The sequence below is a fragment of the Eumetopias jubatus genome, unplaced genomic scaffold (genome assembly GCF_037043125.1).
Source record: "Eumetopias jubatus isolate StellerSeaLion01/CBP00866 unplaced genomic scaffold, mEumJub1_p1.0 scaffold_16, whole genome shotgun sequence".
NCBI lineage: Eukaryota > Metazoa > Chordata > Mammalia > Carnivora > Otariidae > Eumetopias > Eumetopias jubatus.
Genome location: NW_028274822.1, coordinates 64452293 through 64472922, shown reverse-complemented (window position 1 = coordinate 64472922; position 20630 = coordinate 64452293). Strand labels below are relative to the sequence as shown.

The following is a 20630-nucleotide window of genomic DNA, read 5'->3' as shown; positions in this document are numbered from 1 at the left end:
CCTTGCCACAGGCCCTGAGCTTCACAGACCCCAGCTCTGACCTTGAGGACCAGCTCCAGGCAGCCCTGGGGCTCAGCAGGTAGGTCACTAGGCATCTCCTGCTGAGACAAATCTGGGAAGCAGTTTTGGCATCAGGGCTGCCAGGCCTGGCCAGCGGATGCGGCCCCGCCTCCCCCAATGTCCCATTAGCCCTGCCAGTCCAGCCACAGCCCTGAGAACACATGCTCTCTCCGATCTCACCCTAAGAAAACCATCTCCTCCCAAGAGACAGAAAATCAAGGGCAGGCCAGGAGGACAGTGGGCAGAGAGTGGTCATAGCCTGAGGTCTTTAGTCCACAGCCCCCAGGAGGCCAGGGAAGCTCCAGGCTATGGGAACATCTTTCTGTGGGGGCATTGACCCTCAGCAGTGCCCTCTGGGCTGGAAGCTAAAGCCCTTTCCAGCCTGGGAGGGCTAGAAAGAGGGCCTGGCGCCTGAAGGATGGCCTTGAGGTCACTGACTGCCACTGTCCCCATGTGGCCCAGCTGGGCTGTTCCACTCCCCACCACATCTGGGGGTGCAGGCCTCACCCTCTGGGGTGCCTGAGATCCAAGGGGTGGTGGGGTTGGTTCTTGCACCTAGACCCACCCTGCCTCAGTCCTGGCCTCCTGTGGACTGGCTCCTTGGCCCACCTCAGCGCCAAAGGCTTGGAAAGACAGCTTCCCAATGGTGGGGGCTACTGGTGGGTCTGGGCCCTCTGAAGACTATACACCATACTGGGTTGTGCATGTGGATTGCCCACTGGCAGATGAGACCACCAAGGCTCTGGGGGTAAAGGTCACTCGCCAAGTCCCCCGACCTGACATGGACTGCTGCTTCTGGGCCCCACATGCCCTGGCTAGGCAAAGCTAGCCCAACTGGGTCAGTCTCACCCTGCTCCCTCTCTCTCCAGCCACAGAAGTGCAGGCGGCCCCAAGCTGCCAACAGCCTGTCTGGTTCCCTGGAGTGGGGGCCCAGTGACAAGAGCATGTGCTGGGAGACATACTGGGAAGAGGTCTGGCTGCCAGGTTGAGGAGGGCAATGGTGAGGGAGCTGAACCAGAGAAACAGAACACCACTGGGAGGGCCCTCTAGGGTCACTCTGTGAGGAACCCTGGGGACTCCGTAGGCCGCGGCCCCCTAGGCCTCTGGGTCTGGTAGTAAGGAGGGGCAACAGTGAGAAGTCTGTAGGGTGGACTCCCACCCAGGGCCCTCCTTCTCCTGGCTCCTGGGACAGCTCTGCCCTGCCTATCCCTTGCCTTGTACCTCAGTCAGTACTGTGATCTGAAAAATCACACCAAACTCCAGGCCTCCCACGTTTTCTTGTTCTGCCCCTACCATCCCATAAGCCAAGTGCTCTTGTGCCCCATCCATAGGTAAGGCACTGGGGTACAGTGGCTGGAGGGAGGGGTCCAGGCCATTTACTCCGGTCTTTAGAGTGCTTAGGGCCTGGCCAGAGGAGACAGGGCTTCATGCCTCTTGGGGCTAAGCAGGGGCCTGAGCCCAGTGTAAGGGCATTGGCTTAGTGGAGAAATGGAGGCTCCAGGTTCCCCTCTGAGACATAGGCAGAGCCCGGGGCCTTGCTCAAGCCTTCCTCTAGAGCTAACTCACTGATGCATTCGACGAAGGAGGAAACCACGGCAAGGAGACTCCAGGGCTGGCAAAACCCTCAGTGTCACCAGGGTGACTGCAGAGCTGCCCAGAATAGACCTTGCCCAGCTACCTGGGCTCTGAGGACTCACTTGAGTGGAGGGTGCCATTCTGAGGGATGGGCTGTGCCCTGCCCATTCATCACATGGTGTCCTGCACACCCAAGTGAAACTTCTAATCCCCTTGGGATCCCACTCTCCTCCCCTCCTCAGAGGCCTCAAGATATCTTGCAATAAATCATTCAATACTGGCTTGTGGTCCACCAAGGCTCCTTGATTGTTTTCCTACTTGGCCATTTTCACCCTTCTGGAGTCACTGGGGTGTTACCTGCAGGACCAGCTGTTGCCAGGCCATTGGCAGGGGCTGCCCACTGCCCATACCACCACTGCCCATGCCAGGCTGCTGGGCACGCTCCAGCTGCAGGGCAACATGGCGCCGCTCCTGCTCCAGGGCTCGCGTCAGTTGCTCAAAGCGGGCCTCCTGCTCTTTCACCGAGGCCAGGATGCTGGCAGCCGAGTGCACGTTGCAGTCCTCCATGACCAGGATGCCAGCAGGCTGCAGGCAAAGCAGAGCAAGGTCAGGGTGGGGCCAGGACAGAGGCCTGGAGAGGCCATCATAGGCCCCATGCCCACCCCACTCACAAATCATACGACTCACTCCCAGACCAGAGCATCCAGCTCTCCAGAGAGAAGCCACATTGATTAAATTCTAAATTAAAAGCCATTAATCCGAGGCTGGCCGGAAGCAGCCGGCTCCCTCCCTGTGGAGTGTGGGGGTGCTGAGCTGGGAGCCCCTGCTTCCTGCCAGGTCCAGCAGAACCACTGACTGGGCATCCTGGAGCCCTCTGGGAAGGGAAGGGTAGGAAGAGCCGGCGTGACCACCTCTCAGGCCTCCCAGGCCCTCTGCTGCCCACAGCGCGTGCCAGCTCATCCCAACCTCATGGGGCCAGCACAGGCCCAACTCTCAGAGGCAGTGCTCCAGCCCAGAGAAGGCAGGGAACCCAGCCATAGCCACACAGCTGGTGCACCAGTGGGCAGGGAGAGAGAAGCCGCTCCTCCGCCAGGTGGGCGGGACACCTAGGCAGGTGAGGGGATGACACCGGCCTACAGACCAGCAGTTAGACCTCCACTCACAGACACATTGGCTGGGAACAAGGGTGCTATCTACCCACGTGACAGAGTAAAAATTGAGTACAGCCTGGTTGGGATTCTGCACTCAGAAGTGGTCCATGCGCCTCATGCCGGATCTGGAGGGAAGGTGGAGGGCAGGGTCCCAGGCGTCTGAGGCCCAGTCTGTGGGGAGGGTCAGGCCTGCCTGGGCGCCTGCCCAGTGCTGCCCCTGAGGGCCCCAGGGTGGTGGGTAGGGGCGGCAGGGACTCAGCAGCTGCAACCACAAACCAGCACTCTTCTTGCTGCTTGCTCCCTGGCTGCCCAGCATATTTGTTCTTCATGAGCAAAAAGAAGCAGGGGAAGTATGTGGAGCCCAGACCTGCACATATCAGCAGGCCAGCAGGCAGGGTGTAGGCCATGTGCTCAGGGCCTCCTCCTGGTGCAGCCCGTACCAGCCGGCTGAGGCAGACTCTGCTGGCCCTGGGGCCCCTGCACAGCACAGGGCTTGAGCTTAGAGACACAGAGCAGTGGGCAGCACCCTTGGAGGGCCAGCTGCAAGAACTGAACCCTAGAAAGGAGGGGTCGGTGCTGGGCCTGGCCACCAGTACCAGCTGAGCCAGAGACAGGGTTGGGGGGCATGTGTGTACATAGAGTTGAAGACACCATGGAGCCCAGCCCACTGTGAAGCTGGGGAAACCAAGGCCCAGTGAAGCAAGAGGCCAGCATAGGTCCCAGAAGCTAAGCTTCATCTTCCCAGCACCTGTCACACAAATAAAACTGGCAGTGTGACCCAGCAGAGGGGCAGCGAAGTCAGCACGTTGCGCTGGGAGAGGCGGTGGCCATCAGAGGGGGAGGGGAAGAGCTTGGGGGGAGGAAGAAAGTGAGGTATAGACTGGGTTCTTTGGCCGGCAGGGAGTAAGGGACGAAGAGCATGGCATGTCCACAGCTGTGGGCACACGGCCTCCGGGGCACACCCACTGCTACCTGGGTACCGGCCACAGATGCACGCAGCCCCACACTGGGTGCCACCTAGACAGTAGAGTAGGCCTTGTGCATGGATGGACTGACGCTGGTGGCCCCAGGCAGGCATGGTGGGGTCTTCCTCCCCGGAGGGCAGGGGGTGGAGCCAGGTCACTCAAGCCCTTGGTCGAAGTACGGGTCTCAAGGCCCTGGGAGGTGGTGAGCAGGATATCTGTGGGCCTCATACCTAGCAGGTGACGTTCCTCCTTCCTTGTGCCAGGACCGGGGTTCCTGACTGACCTCAGGCTCCCTTTCAGACCAGGCTGGGGCTGCAGACCCTGGGGACAGCTCCAGCCTCCAGCTTCCCTGCCCTGGGTCCTCCAGCATGTTCCAACTCTGGGCTCCAAGGAACCCCCCCTCCGTAGAGGGGGCCCACTTGTTCTGGCTGGGGGCCAGCCAGGGGCCCAGAAATCTAAGGCAGTGAGAAGGTAGCCAAACCCCACAATGACCTTCCCATTGCCCTCTCAGCTGGAGCTAAATGACTGTGTGCCTGCCAGGAGACACCCCCAAATGCCAGCCAGCTTGGAGGAAGAGTACCATGTAACCGTCCACAAAGAGCAGAGACTCTGGGTCTGGGGCCCATGCTCTCTGCCCCAAACCGATGGTGCACCCCTCTATCTGTATGTGGGTGGGGATGCTGGGCCTGTAGTCCACAGCCTCCTCACCTTGGTGGCCTTGAGGGCAGCCCTGGGGTATGCAAGAGGCAGGCTGCTGGCTGGGGGCATCTAGGAAGCGGAGAAGTCCTAAGCCTATTCCCCTGACATGGTGGCCTTCCTGGGTCCGAGGTGTACGGCCTGCGCACAGGAGCACGTGTGGGTACAGGTGAGCTGGGCCAGCACTCCAGAGGGCGGCTTTTCTGATAACTCAAAATGCTATTCTTATATTAAAACAATAAATATGTGATGACATGGAAAGCAAATTGTACATGAATTTTTTAAAAATTTTATTTATTTATTTGAAAGAGAGAGCACGAGCAGGGGGAGGGGCAGAGGGAGAGGGAGAAGCAGGCTCCCCGCACAGACACGGGGCTCGATCCCAGGATTCTGGGATCACGACCTGAGCCAAACGCAGACGCTTAATGGACTGAGCCACCCAGGTGCCCCTGTACATGAATTTTTAAGATTGACCATGAGAGTGTAAAGACATCATCCCCAGAGGGGAATCAGGGAGGGTCCCTATCCTGGGGAGAGCCCAAGGCCAGCAGGGAAGTGCCATGCTTGCAGGGGTCTCAGCTGACCCTTACTCTCCTTTCTAGCCAGTGTCATCACAGTTTCCACTCACCTGGCAAGGGCCCCACACTGCCCATCAGCCAGAGCCCTCACAACCCTCAGCCAGACCCCAGCTGCTGGCTTTGCAGTCCCTGGTGCAGGCTGCTCACCATGCCCAACCGCCCAGGAACGAACATGGAATGCAGAGCCAGCCTCACCGGCCCCAGGTAGGAATGAAGGCAGTGAACCTGGAGTAAACCTATCTTTGCCTGGACATCCCACGAGTGATCCCAGGTGGACAGATTGCTGAATGGATGAAGGGATGGAAGGAGAGATGACTGGATGGATGGGGAAATGGAAGAACGAGTTAATGGACATGTGGATAGGAGGGTGAGTAGGTGGTTGTGCGAGGACGGTGGTGGACAGAGAGGTGGGTGGAGAGTCAGATGGGCAGGTGAATGAGTAGGAGGTGGGTAGTGGGTGAATGGGTGTAAGGTGGTGGGTGGGTGGAGAGTCAGATGGGCAGGTGAATGGGTGTAAGGTGGTGGGTGGGTGGAGAGTGAGATGGGCAGGTGAATGAGTAGGTGGGTAGTGGGTGGGTGGAGAATCAGATGGGCAGGTGAAGGATGTAAGGTGGTGGGTGGGTGGAGAGTGAGATGGGCAGGTGAATGAGTAGGTGGGTAGTGGGTGGGTGGAGAGCCAGATGGGCAGGTGAAGGGTGTAAGGTGGTGGGTGGGTGGAGAGTGAGATGGGCAGGTGAATGAGTAGGTGGGTAGTGGGTGGGTGGAGAATCAGATGGGCAGGTGAAGGGTGTAAGGTGGTGGGTGGGTGGAGAGTGAGATGGGCAGGTGAAGGGTGTAAGGTGGTGGGTGGGTGGAGAGTCAGATGGGCAGGTGAAGGGTGTAAGGTGGTGGGTGGGTGGAGAGTCAGATGGGTGGATGAGTGGGTGGGCGGGTAGATAAGAACAAGGCTCTGAAATGCTGCTGGGCAGGGGGAGCGTGGACCCTGAGCACTTTGGGGCACAACTGTGGCTAACACTTGGTCCATCAGGAAAGCAAAGGCACCACCAGAGGAGCTAGGGGGAGATGCCGAGCCTTCCCCCGAAACCTAAACCCACATCTGACGTCTTCCTGCTGACCCAGACATTCTTCCTCACAAGGAGTCCAGCCAAACCCTGCTCCAGAAAATCAAATTATGGGGCCTGAGTCCAATCTGGGTTGAGGAATTAGAGGAATTTCCCAAGGGTCAGGCCGGCAGCGGGAGGCAGGCAGGAGGCCTGGGCTCCAGTCCCAACTCCTCGCCGGCCATCTGTCGGCACACTGCCAGCTGTCCCCCAAGAGAGAAGAGAGGACTGGCCACTGGGCGAACCTCATTCTGCCCCCGCCCCCCATCTAGATAGGGAAGTGGTGTGAGCAGAAGCAGAACCCTGGCCTGGTGGCTCCAAAGCCCACTTTGCCTGGGAGGGCATCGCATCCCCCACCCTCAACACTGCCAGCATGGTGACCTGCTCCCAGCACTGCTGGCCAGGCCTCATGGGGGCCCATCTTTACCCTGTCACCCCTACTGTGGTCAGACGGTGCCCGCAGCTGCAGGGATAGCTTCTGGCCAGCCCAGAAGGATGGGCACTGAGCCAAGGCTGGAGCAGGAGGCCTGGGCCGGGGAGTTCACACAGGGCGGAGTCCATGTCTGTCCATCCCCTCCAGGACCACAGTGTTGCTCGGAAGTCAGTGTCGGGCCTGGGGTGTCTGGGCAGGAGGAGGCTGTTCTTAACCTCAAAGCAGTGGGACAAACTGCCAAGGAAAGACAGAGCAGCTCAGCTTTGTGAGAACGAAGCATTTCTGTACATCCCCCCCAAAACAGCGTCACGGGCTGTGGTTATGGTGTTTTGGTTTGGGTTTTAAAGTGACACCGTTTACAGTAACATATACAAGGCGTGTTTCAGACGAAAGACAGGCAAGGGCTTTTCGTCTAGACCCTGACTTCATCACGGCAGAAGCTGGTGAGGGGCACATGAGGAGGCATCACACTAGCCACTCTACTTCTGTGCATTTGCAATTTTCCATAATAGAAAGTGGGAGGAAAAGATATAGACAACCAAAAGACAATCGATACATTGGGATCTTTGTGACATCCAGCAGTAAAGTGACACCCTTCATCTCTAAAGCACTCTTGCAAATCAATAAAGAAAAACCAGAACACCAACTCTAATTGAGTAAAGGCTATAAACAAGGGATGTGGCCAGAGACATAAGATGCAAAGCAATGAGCATGGAAACCAGCAAGTGTGCCCACGCCCTGACTACAAGGAGACGCGTCTCAGGTCGCTGACACTCTGGGTAGCAGAGTTCTGCACCCACCAGTGTTGCCAGTGTTCAGGGAGGTGCCGAGTTACTGCTACAATTGAAGGTAGAAAAAGACAGAAAAGCAGCAAGTGAAGGAGGAGGCCTGGGAATTCAGCTCCCCAGGGGCCTAGGCAGTGCCACCCGCTGGCTGAAGGAAGCAGAGGGATGTTCAGGGAGCTGACAGAACCGTAATTGGATTCAGCCTGGAAATTAGATTTCCCCAGCAGAGGAGGTACCCCTGTTGCAAGGGACCAGACACTGCGGTGGGGGTGGGGACAGATGGCCCCTTAGTGACCTGCCCCCAGGTTGTCCACATGGACACGCAGCAGCACTCGTCTGATGATCACACTTGCATGTGCAGGGAGAACAGTCTGGGGGGGCTCTTCCCCTGTGCCAGTGGGGTGCCCTAGGTCAAGTGATCCAGAAGGACCAGGGGCTGGGGGCAGTACTGATGTAGAAGGCTCAGGGTCAAGTCAAGGCAGGGACATTTGTAGGGGCCCAGGGCGCCTGAGGTCTGGGAGCTGAGAGCCTGGGGCTGGGAGCACAGGCCAGACAGGGCAGAGACAGGCCTCACTCTGGCAGGAGTGCAGGCAGAGACAGGTGAATATCCCAGCTGCTGCTCCTCCTCGGTGGGAGGCCTGAGCGACAGGGAGCCACCACCAGAGGCACCTAACGGGGCAGCCTGAGATTCCCACAGGGACAGGTCACAGTTACCAAGTCTCCTTGGTTCCCTGGGAACTGCCTCTATCAGAACTCATGGGATGGGGATGGACAGCTCTCCCCCAGGCTCCAGGCTGGAATTCAGGGCAGCCCCCTTGCTATCCCTCCTGCACCTGACCCAGATTCCAGCTGGAGCCACAGCCCCAGAGCGATACCCTGCAGGCTCCGAATGTGGGGTATGCGCAGCGAGGATTCACTCCTCGGCGGTCCCTGTAGCAGCCAGCCCAGGGGCACCCTAAGGGCCGAAGGCTCCAGGGCTGGGGAGCCATGGGGCTCCAGATGGGGAAGGTGGGGGCTGGCAGTCACAGTGCCCTCTCTGCTTGCACCAGCAGCCCAGCCACTCTACCTCGGCCATGAGAGGGGAAACGGGGGGGCAAGGGAGGGGTCAAGCCCCAGGGTATCCTCCTGTGTGGGGTGGGCTGACCGGCTGCTTCTAAGGCTAATGCCACCAAGATACCTTGAGTGGCTCGCCCGCCCTCCCAGAAGAGGCTCACACTACCCCCCCCCACCATCTCAAGGACAGCAGAGCAGCACAGTGGGGCGGTTATGAGGGCCCAGGCTCAGAGCCCCACCCTACCACACTCTGGGGTGGGCACAGGGACCAAGGCATTCCTGAGGAGGGGGCTGAGGCTCAAAGCCAGGCTGGGACCAGAAGCAGACAGCCCTGACTGGCCTGGGAGCTCAGCCCCTATCACGGGGCCAAAGTGTCCATGAAATGCCCGGATGGCCCCACTAAAGCACGGCTAGGGTGGCGGTCTACCCAGGCCAAGGGCTGCAGCAGGACGGGTCCGGCAGTCACCCACACTGGCTACCGGCCTATGTACACTAGGAACGCCCTTTCCCCCCGACGATGGTGGACCCCCTTCTTCCTGGCCCCCTCTATCACCATGGCAACACCCAGGCTTCTCTGTGAGGGACAGAGCCTCTTTGTGGTGGCACAAAGCCCCTTTGAGGGGCAGTGGGGGTGCAGCCCCTAGGAGCCTGTGGCCAATAAGCCTCTGGGGGGTGAGGCAGGGCCCCTCAGCCCAGCCACCCCCTCTCTTGGGTTGCAGAGCCTTGTGATTAGCAGCTGGGACCGATCCCCCCCACCCCAGTGCCACCTGCCCCAGCTGCCCACAGAAAGGTCCCGGGGATGAGCCCCACAGCTGTCGGCTAGAGTCTGGGAGGTTTTCCCCATCTTTCCCATCATTTTGACAAGGAACACGCTCTGCCTAGATAAGAGGAAGAGGCACTGGCAGTGGGGAAAACTCCCACCTGATGGGAACTGAGCCATCAGGCTCAGGACCCAATGGGAACTGGGCACAAGAAGTCCTTGGGGGGCAGACAGGTCAGATGACAGCAAGTCTGGCACCAGGTCTGCTGAGGGGGCTGCACATGGCATCCAGGCCTCTACCCCAGTTCGCCGTCCCTTGCTTCTTTCGCCTGGCTTCCCCTGCTGCAGGGGTTCCCTGTCTTTGCTTGCCTGCCCGGGGGAGAATGCAGCTGGCCCAGCTGTGTGGCCTGGAGCGGGCCTACTGCCACCACAACCTCAAGACAGACTTGGACAAGAGGAACCGGCTGTGGTGTAGTTGGCTCCAGGGTAGGGGAGAGGAGACCCTGAAGGCAATGCAGGCCTGGTGATGGAAGCCAGCACAGAGCACTCCTCCCCACACCCCAGCAAGGTTGCCCTGTCAGGGCCCTAGCTCACCCTACCGGGCTCCCAGCCCTGGAACCCCTCCCCAGCCCAGCCTGTGGGTCCCTGCCACCCTGACGGCTGCTGACCAGGCACTTGGCAGTGCCCCTGCATGCCGGGCGCCCTGCCCGGGCAGCCCTCCCCAAGCAACCTCAGCCTGACCCACTGCAGCTTTGCTAACTAAGCCACTGGGGTGGGGGGTCACGGCCCCGGGGCAACAGCACGAGGCAGAGCTGGCCCCAGGAGAGATCAGTCCCTTTGTGGGCAGATCTACGCAGGTCCCGGGGAGGCTGCCAAGGGGCCAACCCTGACACGGCAGTGCCCCTCTGAGTCAACAAGCACCCCCTAACACCCTCGCCTCACCCTCCCTGCCTGCTTTTCCCGTCACATTCCCGCTAGCTGCTTGCAGGCACCAATGTGCCTGACCATCATCAGCAATACCAGGTCAATTTTCTCCCAGCCTTGGGAGGGAGCGCATGGTGGGGCCTATAGCGAAGGGGGCTCCCAAAAAAGCCCAGATGGTTCTTGCCATCCAGGGAGGTGGGGGCCTGGGGCTCAGCAGGATTGTCTTCAGCCTCCAGAAGGCGGTTCCCTGGGAAGAGTGAAATGTGTACGGAAATTGGCCACTCATTCCCTCCCTCAGCAGGAACAACACTGGGGACTCAAGCAGGGAGACTCCGCCAGGCTTTCCCAGCACAGCACCCACAGCCCAGCGCCTGGGACAGGGCCAACAAGTACCACAGGTGGCAGGAAGGCCCTCCAGCTGCCATGGGCAGAGGTAGGGTGGCTGGGGCCAACCGGTTCTGGATGGGTCAGAGGTGAGTGTGGGCGAGAGAGCAATGTATGCCCCGGGGAGGGAGGTTCCAGGGCCTTCCAGCCTTGCTCCTGGCCCACACCATCCAAGGGCCAGGTCCCCTCTAGTCTGCTCTTCTCCAGGGTCAACAAGCAGGTGACCATGGCCAGCTCAGGCTTCTCCCGGTCCCCCAGGAACATCCCTTCCTTTCCAGAAGCTTAGCTGGACAGCAGCCTTGCTGCTCTTAACCCCCTCTCCAGGCTGGGAGCCAGCTCAGCTGCTCCTGAAGCTCAGGAGTGCCCATGGCAACAAGTCCAGACACCACCAACCTCCAGCCAGTAACAAACTCCCCCCTTTTATATGCAAATGACTCAGTGGGAAAGGGCAGGGGGCTCCACCCCACCCCCACCCAGCACAGACTTTAGGCCCTGCAGTGTCCCCTCCAGCTCCCCGCCCCCCACCCACACATGCCATAAGTGCCTGCTGGGAGCTGGACTTGTTTGTGTGTCCCGTGCCTGCCAGGAGGTGGGAACACTGCAGAAGGCATGAGTACAGTTTGGGGACCTCCCAAAACTCACCTGCAGGCACATGGGGCAGCCACCCCCACAAGCACGCGCACACACACACAGGGATGCACAATGTACCCACACCCATCCACGCTGTGTGGCTGCTGCTGAGCTCACCATAGCTGCCCCGTGGGACCTCCCCTGCCCCACTGGAAAATGGGTGGTGGGTGCCCTGAAAGTCCTGACAGGTCCTTGATGCGGGAGGGGAAGGTAGGCAGAGCGCTCCTTAGCCACTGTGGCCCCTGGTAAGGGTCAGCATCCTAACACAGACCCTGTTACTGTCCTCAACACCTGCAAGGCTGACCCCCATCAAGACCTCTGAGGCCAGGCCTGTCCGTGACACCACAGTCTGCAACTGGCTCCAGCCTCTGGTCCACACCAAGTCTCTCTGTGGCAGGTGAGGGTGGCTGGGCCATGGACCCTGGACAGAAGCACCCAGCCAGCACAGAACTGCCCACAGCACATGAGAATGCTGGGGCAAATCCTACTGCCTTTAGAGGACCTGAGAGAGTTGCTTTTCACTAAATTATATTTAGCACACTTATTAGCACAAGTACTATGGAATAGCTGATATGTGTCCTCAAAAGGTTGAAGGCAGTGTTGAACTGATGAACTGGGAACAGACTGTAATGGAAGGGAGTGATCATAAATAACGAGGCCCCCATGCGCAGAGGCGGGGAACGGCACACGGGATGCCGCAGTAAATCTGCACACAGTGAGGTAGCAGAAAGCAAACTCAGGCCAGTCCTTCCAAAGCAGCAGAAAATGACAAGAAGTTGATGAAAGAGGGAAGACGAGATGTGGAAACTAGATCCCAGGACAAAACTTCCACACAGTAAAAATTCCAAGGGAGAAAGAGCGGAGCGGCGCCCTCAAAATGGGCAGAAACTGCCCTCAAGAGAGAAGGCCTCCAGCGGGCTTGTCTGCGTACAGGTTGGAATCAAAGCTTCCTGTCCAGAACACCAGCTCAGAAAAGTGTGGATGTGTTTATTTCTGGCATTTTATGATTCACTCTTGGTAGGCTGAGGTATCCCCCCCACCCCGGTTTCCTAAGTGCTCAAGGCTGGCTCTGCAGTGTGGGAAGGAGGCATGGGCCTGGTCTGACCTGCCGGTGGGGCGAACATTCCCCGGCGCACTTGTTCTCCGCCAGGCTGTCCACATCCCAGAGGAGCTGGATACCGTCCATCTGCAGATGTTAGCTGTGCATCCTGTTGCCCGCTCACCATCTCTTGTGCTGCAGACACTCTTTTACAGCCAGGACTAGCTGACAGCTTTGTTCAACAGGATGCCTGGCTTCCTTACCTTGAGATCTCTAAAAAAGTTAACCTCGCTCTGAAATTCCTTAAGGAAACTTCATGGTGAAATTCCTGGATTTTCAGAGTCATGATTTGCCATTCACATGACGGATCTTTCCTTTGCTCCTGGGAGGGAGCAAACAGAAGCCCTGGACTGCCCAGAGAAATCCAGGCTAATCGGGTATTTCGCCTGGCTGTCACCCCACCATAGGCAGAAGCTCCAGATCACATGCCTCAGGGAACAAGGGCTGCTGAGGGGTTGGGAAACGTATTTTCCAGCAAGGCCTGGATACGCTGTGTGCTTTAAGATGACTTCAGCTGTCCCTAGCCATCCGTTGCAAGCTGCCTGTGGGGAGTGTTTTTACTGTCTCAGGATATCTGTGGATTTGTGGATTGATGAGTGTAAGAGATTAGGTATGAAAAAAGAGAGAGATTAGGTGTGAATCCATGAAACACAAAACAAAGTCCAACCAAGTCAAAAATAACAACAAACCCAAACACTACACACACAGACTCACGTACACACACAAACTCACAAAACATATGACAGCACGGATGTGCTCATTAACTAGACCGCAGGAACTCTTTCACAACGTATTTGTATATCCAATCACTATGACGTACACATCAAGTAGCTTACAAATTTGTCAATTATACTCAGTGAAACAGAAAAAAAAATGAAGAAAAACAAAGGAACGTTTTTAGCTATCTTAATTTTACAAATTCAGTTGCTTAAAAATAAATTTGAGGGGCACCTGGGTGGCTCGGTCGTCGGGCATCTGCCTTCAGCTCAGGTCGTGATCCCAGGGTCCTGGGATCGAGCTCCATGTCAGGCTCCCTGCTCAGCGGGAAGCCTGCTTCTCCCTCTCCCACTCCCCCTGCTTGTGTTCCCTCTCTCGCTGTCTCTCTCTCTGTCAAATAAATAAATAAAAATCTTAAAAAAATAAAAAATAAACTTGAAAAAATGTAAAAAAAAAAAAAACCACCCCACTCTCTTGTGTTCAGTATGTCTCTTCTCTGTATAATTTTTTAAAATAAAAGGATTATAAGAGAATACTATGAACAATTATACACCAACAAATTGCATAATCTAGAAGAAATGAACAAATTCCTAAAAACACACAATCTACCAAAAGTGACCCATGAAGAAACAAAACCTGAGCAGACCTAATAACTAGGAGGCAGACTGAATCAGTAAGTAACCCTCCCAGTAAGGCCCAGGAGCAGATGGCTTCTCTGGTGAATTCTAACAAATACTCAAAGAGGAGTTAACATAAATCTTCAAACTGTCCCCAAAAATCGATAAGAAAGGAACATTTACTAACTCATTTTACAAGGCTGGAATTACCCTGATACCAAGCCATATAAGAAAACTATGGATCAATAGCCCTTGTGAAAACTGATGCAAAAAATCTTCAACAAAACACCAGCATTCTGAATTCAGCAGTATATTCAAAGGATTATACACCATAACCAAGTGGGATTTGTTCCTGAATGCAAGGATGGCTCAACATATAGAAATCGACCAACATAATACTCTGTATATTAACAAAATAATGGGGGAAAATGATAATTTCAATTGATGCATAAAATACATTTGACAAAAATCAACACTCTTTTATGATATAAACGCAAAACAAACTAGGAATAGAAAGACACATCTTTACATGACAAAGAGTATACATAAAAAAGACATCATATTATATATGCTACACATTATATTATACATACACCACAGCTTACATCATACTCAATAATGAAAGAGTTAAAGCTTTTCTCCTAAGATCAAGAATAAGGCAGGGATGCTGCTTTCTGTTCAAGTCCTCTTCTATTAGAAATCTTAGATCAATAAGGCAAGAAAGAGAAATAAAAGGTATCCAAATGGGAAGGGAAGACGTGAAATTCTGTTTGCAGCTAATATGATCTTAAATGTAGAAAATCCTAAAGATTACACACACGCACATATACACACACCCCCTCAGAACTAATAAAGCAATAAAGTTGTAGGGTACAAAATCAATAAACAGAAATCACTCACAATGAATAATCTGAAAAAGAAATTAAGAAATTATTTCAGTTACAATAGCATCAAGAAGAACAAGAAACTTAGAGATAAACTTAACTAAGGTGAAGAAAGACACACGCACACTGAAAACTACAAAACCTTGCTGAAAGAAATTAAAGATGACCTACCTACACAAATGGAAAGACGTTTCATGCTTATAGAATGGAAGACTTGATATTGTTAAGATGTCAATATTACCCAAAGTGATCTACACCAAATGAATTTAGTCCCTATCAAAATTCCAATGGCATTTTTTACAGAAATAGAAAACTCCATCCTAAAATCCATATGGAATCTGAAAGGATCCTGAACAGCTAAAACCATCATAAAAAAGAACAAAGTTAGAGGTCTCACACTTCCTGATTTCAAAATTTATTACAAAGCTTTAGTAATAAAAACAGTGTGGTCATGGCATAAAGGCGGACATATAGACCAATGGAAGAGAATAGAAATAAATCCTCATAGGGGCGCCTGAGTGGCTCAGTCGTTAAGCATCTGCCTTCAGCTCAGGTCATGATCTCAGGGTCCTGGGATCGAGCCCCGCATTGGGCTCCTTGCTCTGTGGGAAGCCTGCTTCTCCCTCTCCCACTCCCTCTGCTTGTGTTCCCTCTCTCTCTGTGTCTCTCTGTCAAATAAATAAATAAAATTTAAAAAAAAAGAACTCCTACAAATCAACAACAAAAAACAAACAACCCAGTTAAAAAACGGGGAAAATATTTGACCACACATTTCTTCAAAGAAGATACATAAATGGCCAAGAAGTATATGAAAAGATGCCCAATACTACTAATGTTAGGGAAATGCAAATCAAAAGCACAGTGAAATGTCACCTTCACCCATTAGATGACTACTCTCAAAAACACAAAATAACAGGTTTTGGTAAGGATGTGGAGAAATCGGTGCTCTTGTGCACAGTTAGTGGGATGTAAAATGGCATAAAAAGAAAATCAATATGGTGGTTCCTCAAAAAGTTAAAAATAGAATTACTGTATGATCAAGTAATTCCACCTCTGGGTATATATCCAAAAGAACTGAAAGCACAGTATTGAAGAGATATTTTACACTCATGCTCATAACAGCATTATTCACAATAGCCAAAAGATGAAGCAACTCACGTGTCTACCAAAAGATGAATGGATAAATAAAATGTGATACACACTTTTGGATCGTGAAATGTTATTATCAATGGAAGATTATTCCACCTTTAAAAGGAAGGAAATTCTGACACATGCCACAACATGATGAATCTTGAGAAATCATGCTAAGTGAAATAATCCAATCATAAAAAGACAGATACTGTACTATTCCACTTTTATGAGTCATCTAAATTAGTCAAATTCACAGAAAGACATAGTAGAATGGTGGTTCCAGGGGCTGGGGAGAGGGGGTAATGGGTTCATTAATGTTCATTAACGGACACAGAGTGTCAATTTTGCAAGATGAAAAAGTTTTGGAGATTGGTTGCACAACAATGTGAATATACCTAATGATACAGAACCAGACATTGAAGAATGGTTACAATGGTAAATTTTGTGTATTTTACCAAAAAATAGAAATGAAAAAAAAAGCCATTTTGTGGCTTAGAATATACAAAACATTCTTTTAAATAAATAGATAAAAGACAAAAATGTAAGCATACAAAGCTGACTATTTAGAAACAGTGAAAAATATATTCAAACATCATACATAAAAATATATGGGTTGTAGAATGGTGCTTGTCAGGGGCCAAGGGTAGGGGAAATGGGGAGATGCAGGTCAAAGGGGATAATCTTTCAGTTATACGATAAATTCCAGGGATCTAATGTACAGCATGGTGACTAAAATTGACAATACTGTATTGTATACTTAGAAGTTGCTATGAGAGAAGCTGCTATGTTTAATGTTCTCACCATAAAAACAAACAATAATTTACGTGAGATGATGTATTAACTAATCTTATTGTGGCAAACATTTTGTAATACACATGTGTACCAAATCATCACACCGTACACCGTAAACTCACACAATGTTATATGTCACTTATATCTCAATAAACTGGGGGAAAATAGCCAAAGCTATACTCGAGGCAAATTCACAGCTTTAAATAATTATTAAACGATAAAGAATGACTAAGAATACGAGTGCACCAGAGCTGAATGAAAAATGCTGAAACATCCTTGCAACAAGCTCCCTGTTTAATCTCTATTTCTAAAGCTCTCCTAGGAGTGATACCCAGACAATTTCTACCAGAGAGAATCAACAACATAAATGATTCCAGAATACTTTAAAAAAAAAAAAAGAATGAATATGAATAATCTAGGACAAACCTAAAATAGTTAGCACATAGGTATCTAAGTCCCCAAACCAAGATTCCCGTTGAAATGACCAATGCATTTCTGACTACCTCTCACATGCCAGAAATAGAAATTTCTCATAGATGTAGTTCAGAGAGGACAGGACTTAAAGAAGTTATAGAAAATTAACCTGTGAGTCCAGGATCACACTGTGAAGTTCTGTCACCAGCTCTCAGGCCTCTGCATGGGCCAAACAACACAACAAATCTGAACCCTCCCCTGCTGCCACATATGGTAACAAAAGTGAGGGGGGTGCTGGGGAAAGTGACCACCTTGGCCTCTGCTGCATTACAGGCCAGAGCTGAGTGGCAGCCAGCACAGCATCTGGCACAAGGCAGGTACTCAGTTCATTTCTGTTCCAAGAAGGAAGCAAGGATGAACAGCCAGGAAACAGTATCTAGACCAACAGAGCACTGTGGCTCCCAGGCCTGGGTTGCACTGAGGAACCTGAGCCTGTGTTCTGTAGGGAGGCCGATTTTTGTGAAAAACTGGAGAAATGTCAGCAGAAGGACTGCCTTGGGCTCCTGAAGGCTCAGGAGAATGCCACCTTGCTAAGGGCATCTCTGCATCTAGAACGATGCAGGGAGTGGGTCCACAGAGACCCTCACCCAGGCAGAGCCTGCTGAGTCTGGAGGTGGGTGCAGCAAGGAGCAGGGCTGCCAGTGTGACAGGGACTAGACATGGCTTGTATCCTGGAGGCCATGGGGGATCTCATGGTGGGAGAAACCAGATAAATATTTGCTGAAGGAGTGAGCAAGAGAACCAGGCCCAGCTCAAGAGCTTCCCCTGCCCTGGCTGAAGCGGCCCCATCAGCTGCAGGGAAGGGGACAGCAAACACCCCTCCACTCCCACCCAGCCCCCGGCCCTGCCCAAGACTGCTGCTCTCGGACCCGGGGTCTTGTCTGAGGCTCACTCCTCCTGCCCATCAACTGTGGGGATGCTCTGAGCAGTGGAGTCTGAGGAGGGGGACAGAGTCACCAGGAGCAAGGGGACGTGCCAGGGCCCAGGGTTCCCACAGGGGCACAAGGCTACTGCCTGTGTCATAGTCACAGATGGCCTCCTTCCCTGCACCATGCCCTGGGGCATCACCTACCCCCACCCTCACCCCCAGCAACATTACACCTCTGGATGTCCTGGCCCTTTTATAAAGACAAAAATTCGCAAGCATAAAGACTTAATTAAAAATTAACCAATGCCCTGTTTCAAAGGTTTGGCAAAGAAACGTCTGGAATTATTTCTTCAAATACAAATACTGAAATAGTCTCATCATAACCAATAGCTCCCTACAGACAGGCAAATGCCAGAGAACTGTCACCAAGACAACTGGAAAGAGAAGATGTGCTTGCCTGGGGCAGGCCTGGGAGCAGGCCCAGCTCTGCTTGCTGAGCCTCAGTTTCCCCATCAAAATTCCCCACCCCCCACGCTGGGAGGCCCAAGAGAGAAGATGGTTTTGGTCCCATACAAGTCCCTGGCCCAGCTGTGGTCCTAGCTATGGCCCTGCACCCTCTGGGGCCCTGGACAGGTCACCTGCCCTCCCCGGGGGGCAATAAACCGGCCGCTCACCCTGGGCAGGAGGTGACAGGTGAGGCTGGCCATCTGTGCCCACTGATGAGGGGGGTGGGAGGCTCAGGAATCCCAGAGCCCACACCTGCCCTCCCATGCTGTGTTCAGGAAAGCCCCCTTTCCCAGCTCCAGTTCTCCTCAGAAGGCTCAGCACATGGCCAGAGTACTTAGAACATACTATCCCAGGGGGCGCCTGGGTGGCTCAGTCGTTAAGCGTCGGCCTTCGGCTCAGGTCATGGTCCCAGGCTCCTGGGATCGAGCCCCGCATCGGGCTCCCTGCTTGGCGGGAAGCCTGCTTCTCCCTCTCCCACTCCCCCTGCTTGTGTTCCCTCTCTCGCTGTGTCTCTCTCCGTCAAATAAATAAATCTTAAAAAAAAAGAACATACTACCCCAGGGCCTGAACCTGGGCCCTTCAACCACCTGCTGGCCTCTCTCCTGACCTCAGCATCCGTGCCTCCCCCTGCACACCTGTCCTTACTTCCCCCTGCATCCCTGCTCCTCCACTGTATTTCCATTTCTCTCTGGTACCTTCACTTCCCCTATTCCCTACCCTCTTTAGCAGACTTCCCTCTCCCCATAGCCTTGCCTCTTCCTTCCCCTGAACTCCCACCTTCCCTAAAGCCCCACTTTCCCCTATACCGCTGCCTCCTTGCACCCCTACCTCCCCTTGCATCCCTACCTGCCCTGTCTCCTATACTCCTACATTCTTGCCCTTCCTCCCTCCTGCACCCCTCCCCTCCCCACTCCTGTTTCCCTCTCAGCCCTGCCAGGTCTTCTGGACCCCACGCTCACCCACGGTGGGTGAACTGGCTAGCCCACGGTATGCTCCGAGGGGCACGGCCGACACCCTCAGAGCCCTAGTGCCCTTCCCCCCGGCATGGTCCTCTGGACGGGGTCAGGGTGCTGAGGTGCCTTGAGCCCTGGGCCTCCAACTGTGTGCAGAGGAGACTCCTCACTGAAGCTCTGACTCTTACTACAGAGCCATCAGTGTGCCCTCCCAGAGGGTCCGAGTGACTCACCTTGGAGGTAATCATCTGTGGGAGTGCTGGCCTCCAAACCCCCTGGGCATCAGCCTGGGTGTGAGGAAGTACGCGTGAGACAGCCTGGTGGGAGCAGAGGCCGAGGGGTGAGGGGAGGCCCTGGCAGCCACTGTGTGCAATGCCCACAGAGCCGGGGACCAGCCTCGCCTCCTGATCACTCACATCCCTCAGCAGAGCGCCAGGAGCGGGGTCACCTCACAAACGCCTCCTGGGACACCTGGGCTCCCATTTCACGCTTGAGGGGACAGGAGGTGAGGTGGGAGCCTCACTAGAGGTGTTCCTCCCTAGCCTGTCTGCCTTCCCTGGGGTCTGTCTCTTATGCAGGGCCCTGGGTGGGCTGTCTGAAGACTGTGGGCCTAGCTATCTCTTGGGAGAGGGGCTGTCATGGGGCCCACCCTTAGGCCACTCTCTCAGGGCTCGCTGGCATCTGATGGCTCCTACCAAGGCTCTGTCCCCAGCATGAGTGTGCACGTGTGTACACACACACACACACACACACACACACACACACACACACACACCAACAGTGCCTGAACCTCAAGGTCAAGCCCAAGTTGTTTCAATGTAGAAAAACAGCTCTGAGCAAAAGTTATTTACTGCAGCGGCCCTGATGGTAGAGAACTGCAAACAACCTGAGCCCATGATGGGATGTGCTTCTGAGCTCTTAGCTGAGGGGCGCACAGGCCCCAGGGACAGAGGGACCCTGACATGGGTGTGTGTGTCCCGGAGAGGCAGGACCAGCACGTCAACCACAAGTACTACCTGGAAATAGGGCACCCTATTCTGCGTTGGCCAAGCATCCCAACACCAACATGGGAGATGCTGGTGAGGTAGGGGGTGGGGATCACAACTTCCAGCCTCCTTACATGGGCACATGTGGAAATCACCTCCCAGGAACCTGTGGGAGGACAGAAGGTGCTGGGCTGTACAGATGCGACAGGTATGATTTCATTTTCCTTCTTTTCTATATCTTCTGTGTTTTCTATAAACAAGCACATACTTATAATTTCTTTTAAAAATGCACAATGGAGGGGCGCCTGGGTGGCTCAGTCCATTAGGCATCTGCCTTCTGCTCAGGTCGTGATCTCGGGGTCCTGGGACCAATCCCTGTGTCAGGCTTCCTGCTCAGCGGGGAGCCTGCTTCTCCCTCTCTCTCTGCCCCACCCCCTGCTTGTGCTCTCTCGCTCACTCTCTCTCTCTCTCTCTCCATCAAATAAATAAAAATCTTAAAAAAAAAAAA

General features: G+C 53.8%; 1 protein-coding gene across 2 annotated transcripts in view; it reads right to left on the bottom strand.

Annotated features, from left to right (window-relative positions):
• The window catches only part of ARVCF (ARVCF delta catenin family member), a 49937-nt gene that overhangs the window by 19578 nt on the left and 9729 nt on the right, over positions 1–20630 (bottom strand). For both annotated transcript variants that reach the window (XM_028094816.2, XM_028094817.2), the window contains exon 3: positions 1993–2220. In XM_028094816.2, the coding sequence (XP_027950617.1) occupies positions 1993–2202 (210 nt within the window). In that variant the 5' untranslated portion in view covers positions 2203–2220. The remainder of the gene's footprint in view (positions 1–1992; positions 2221–20630) is intronic.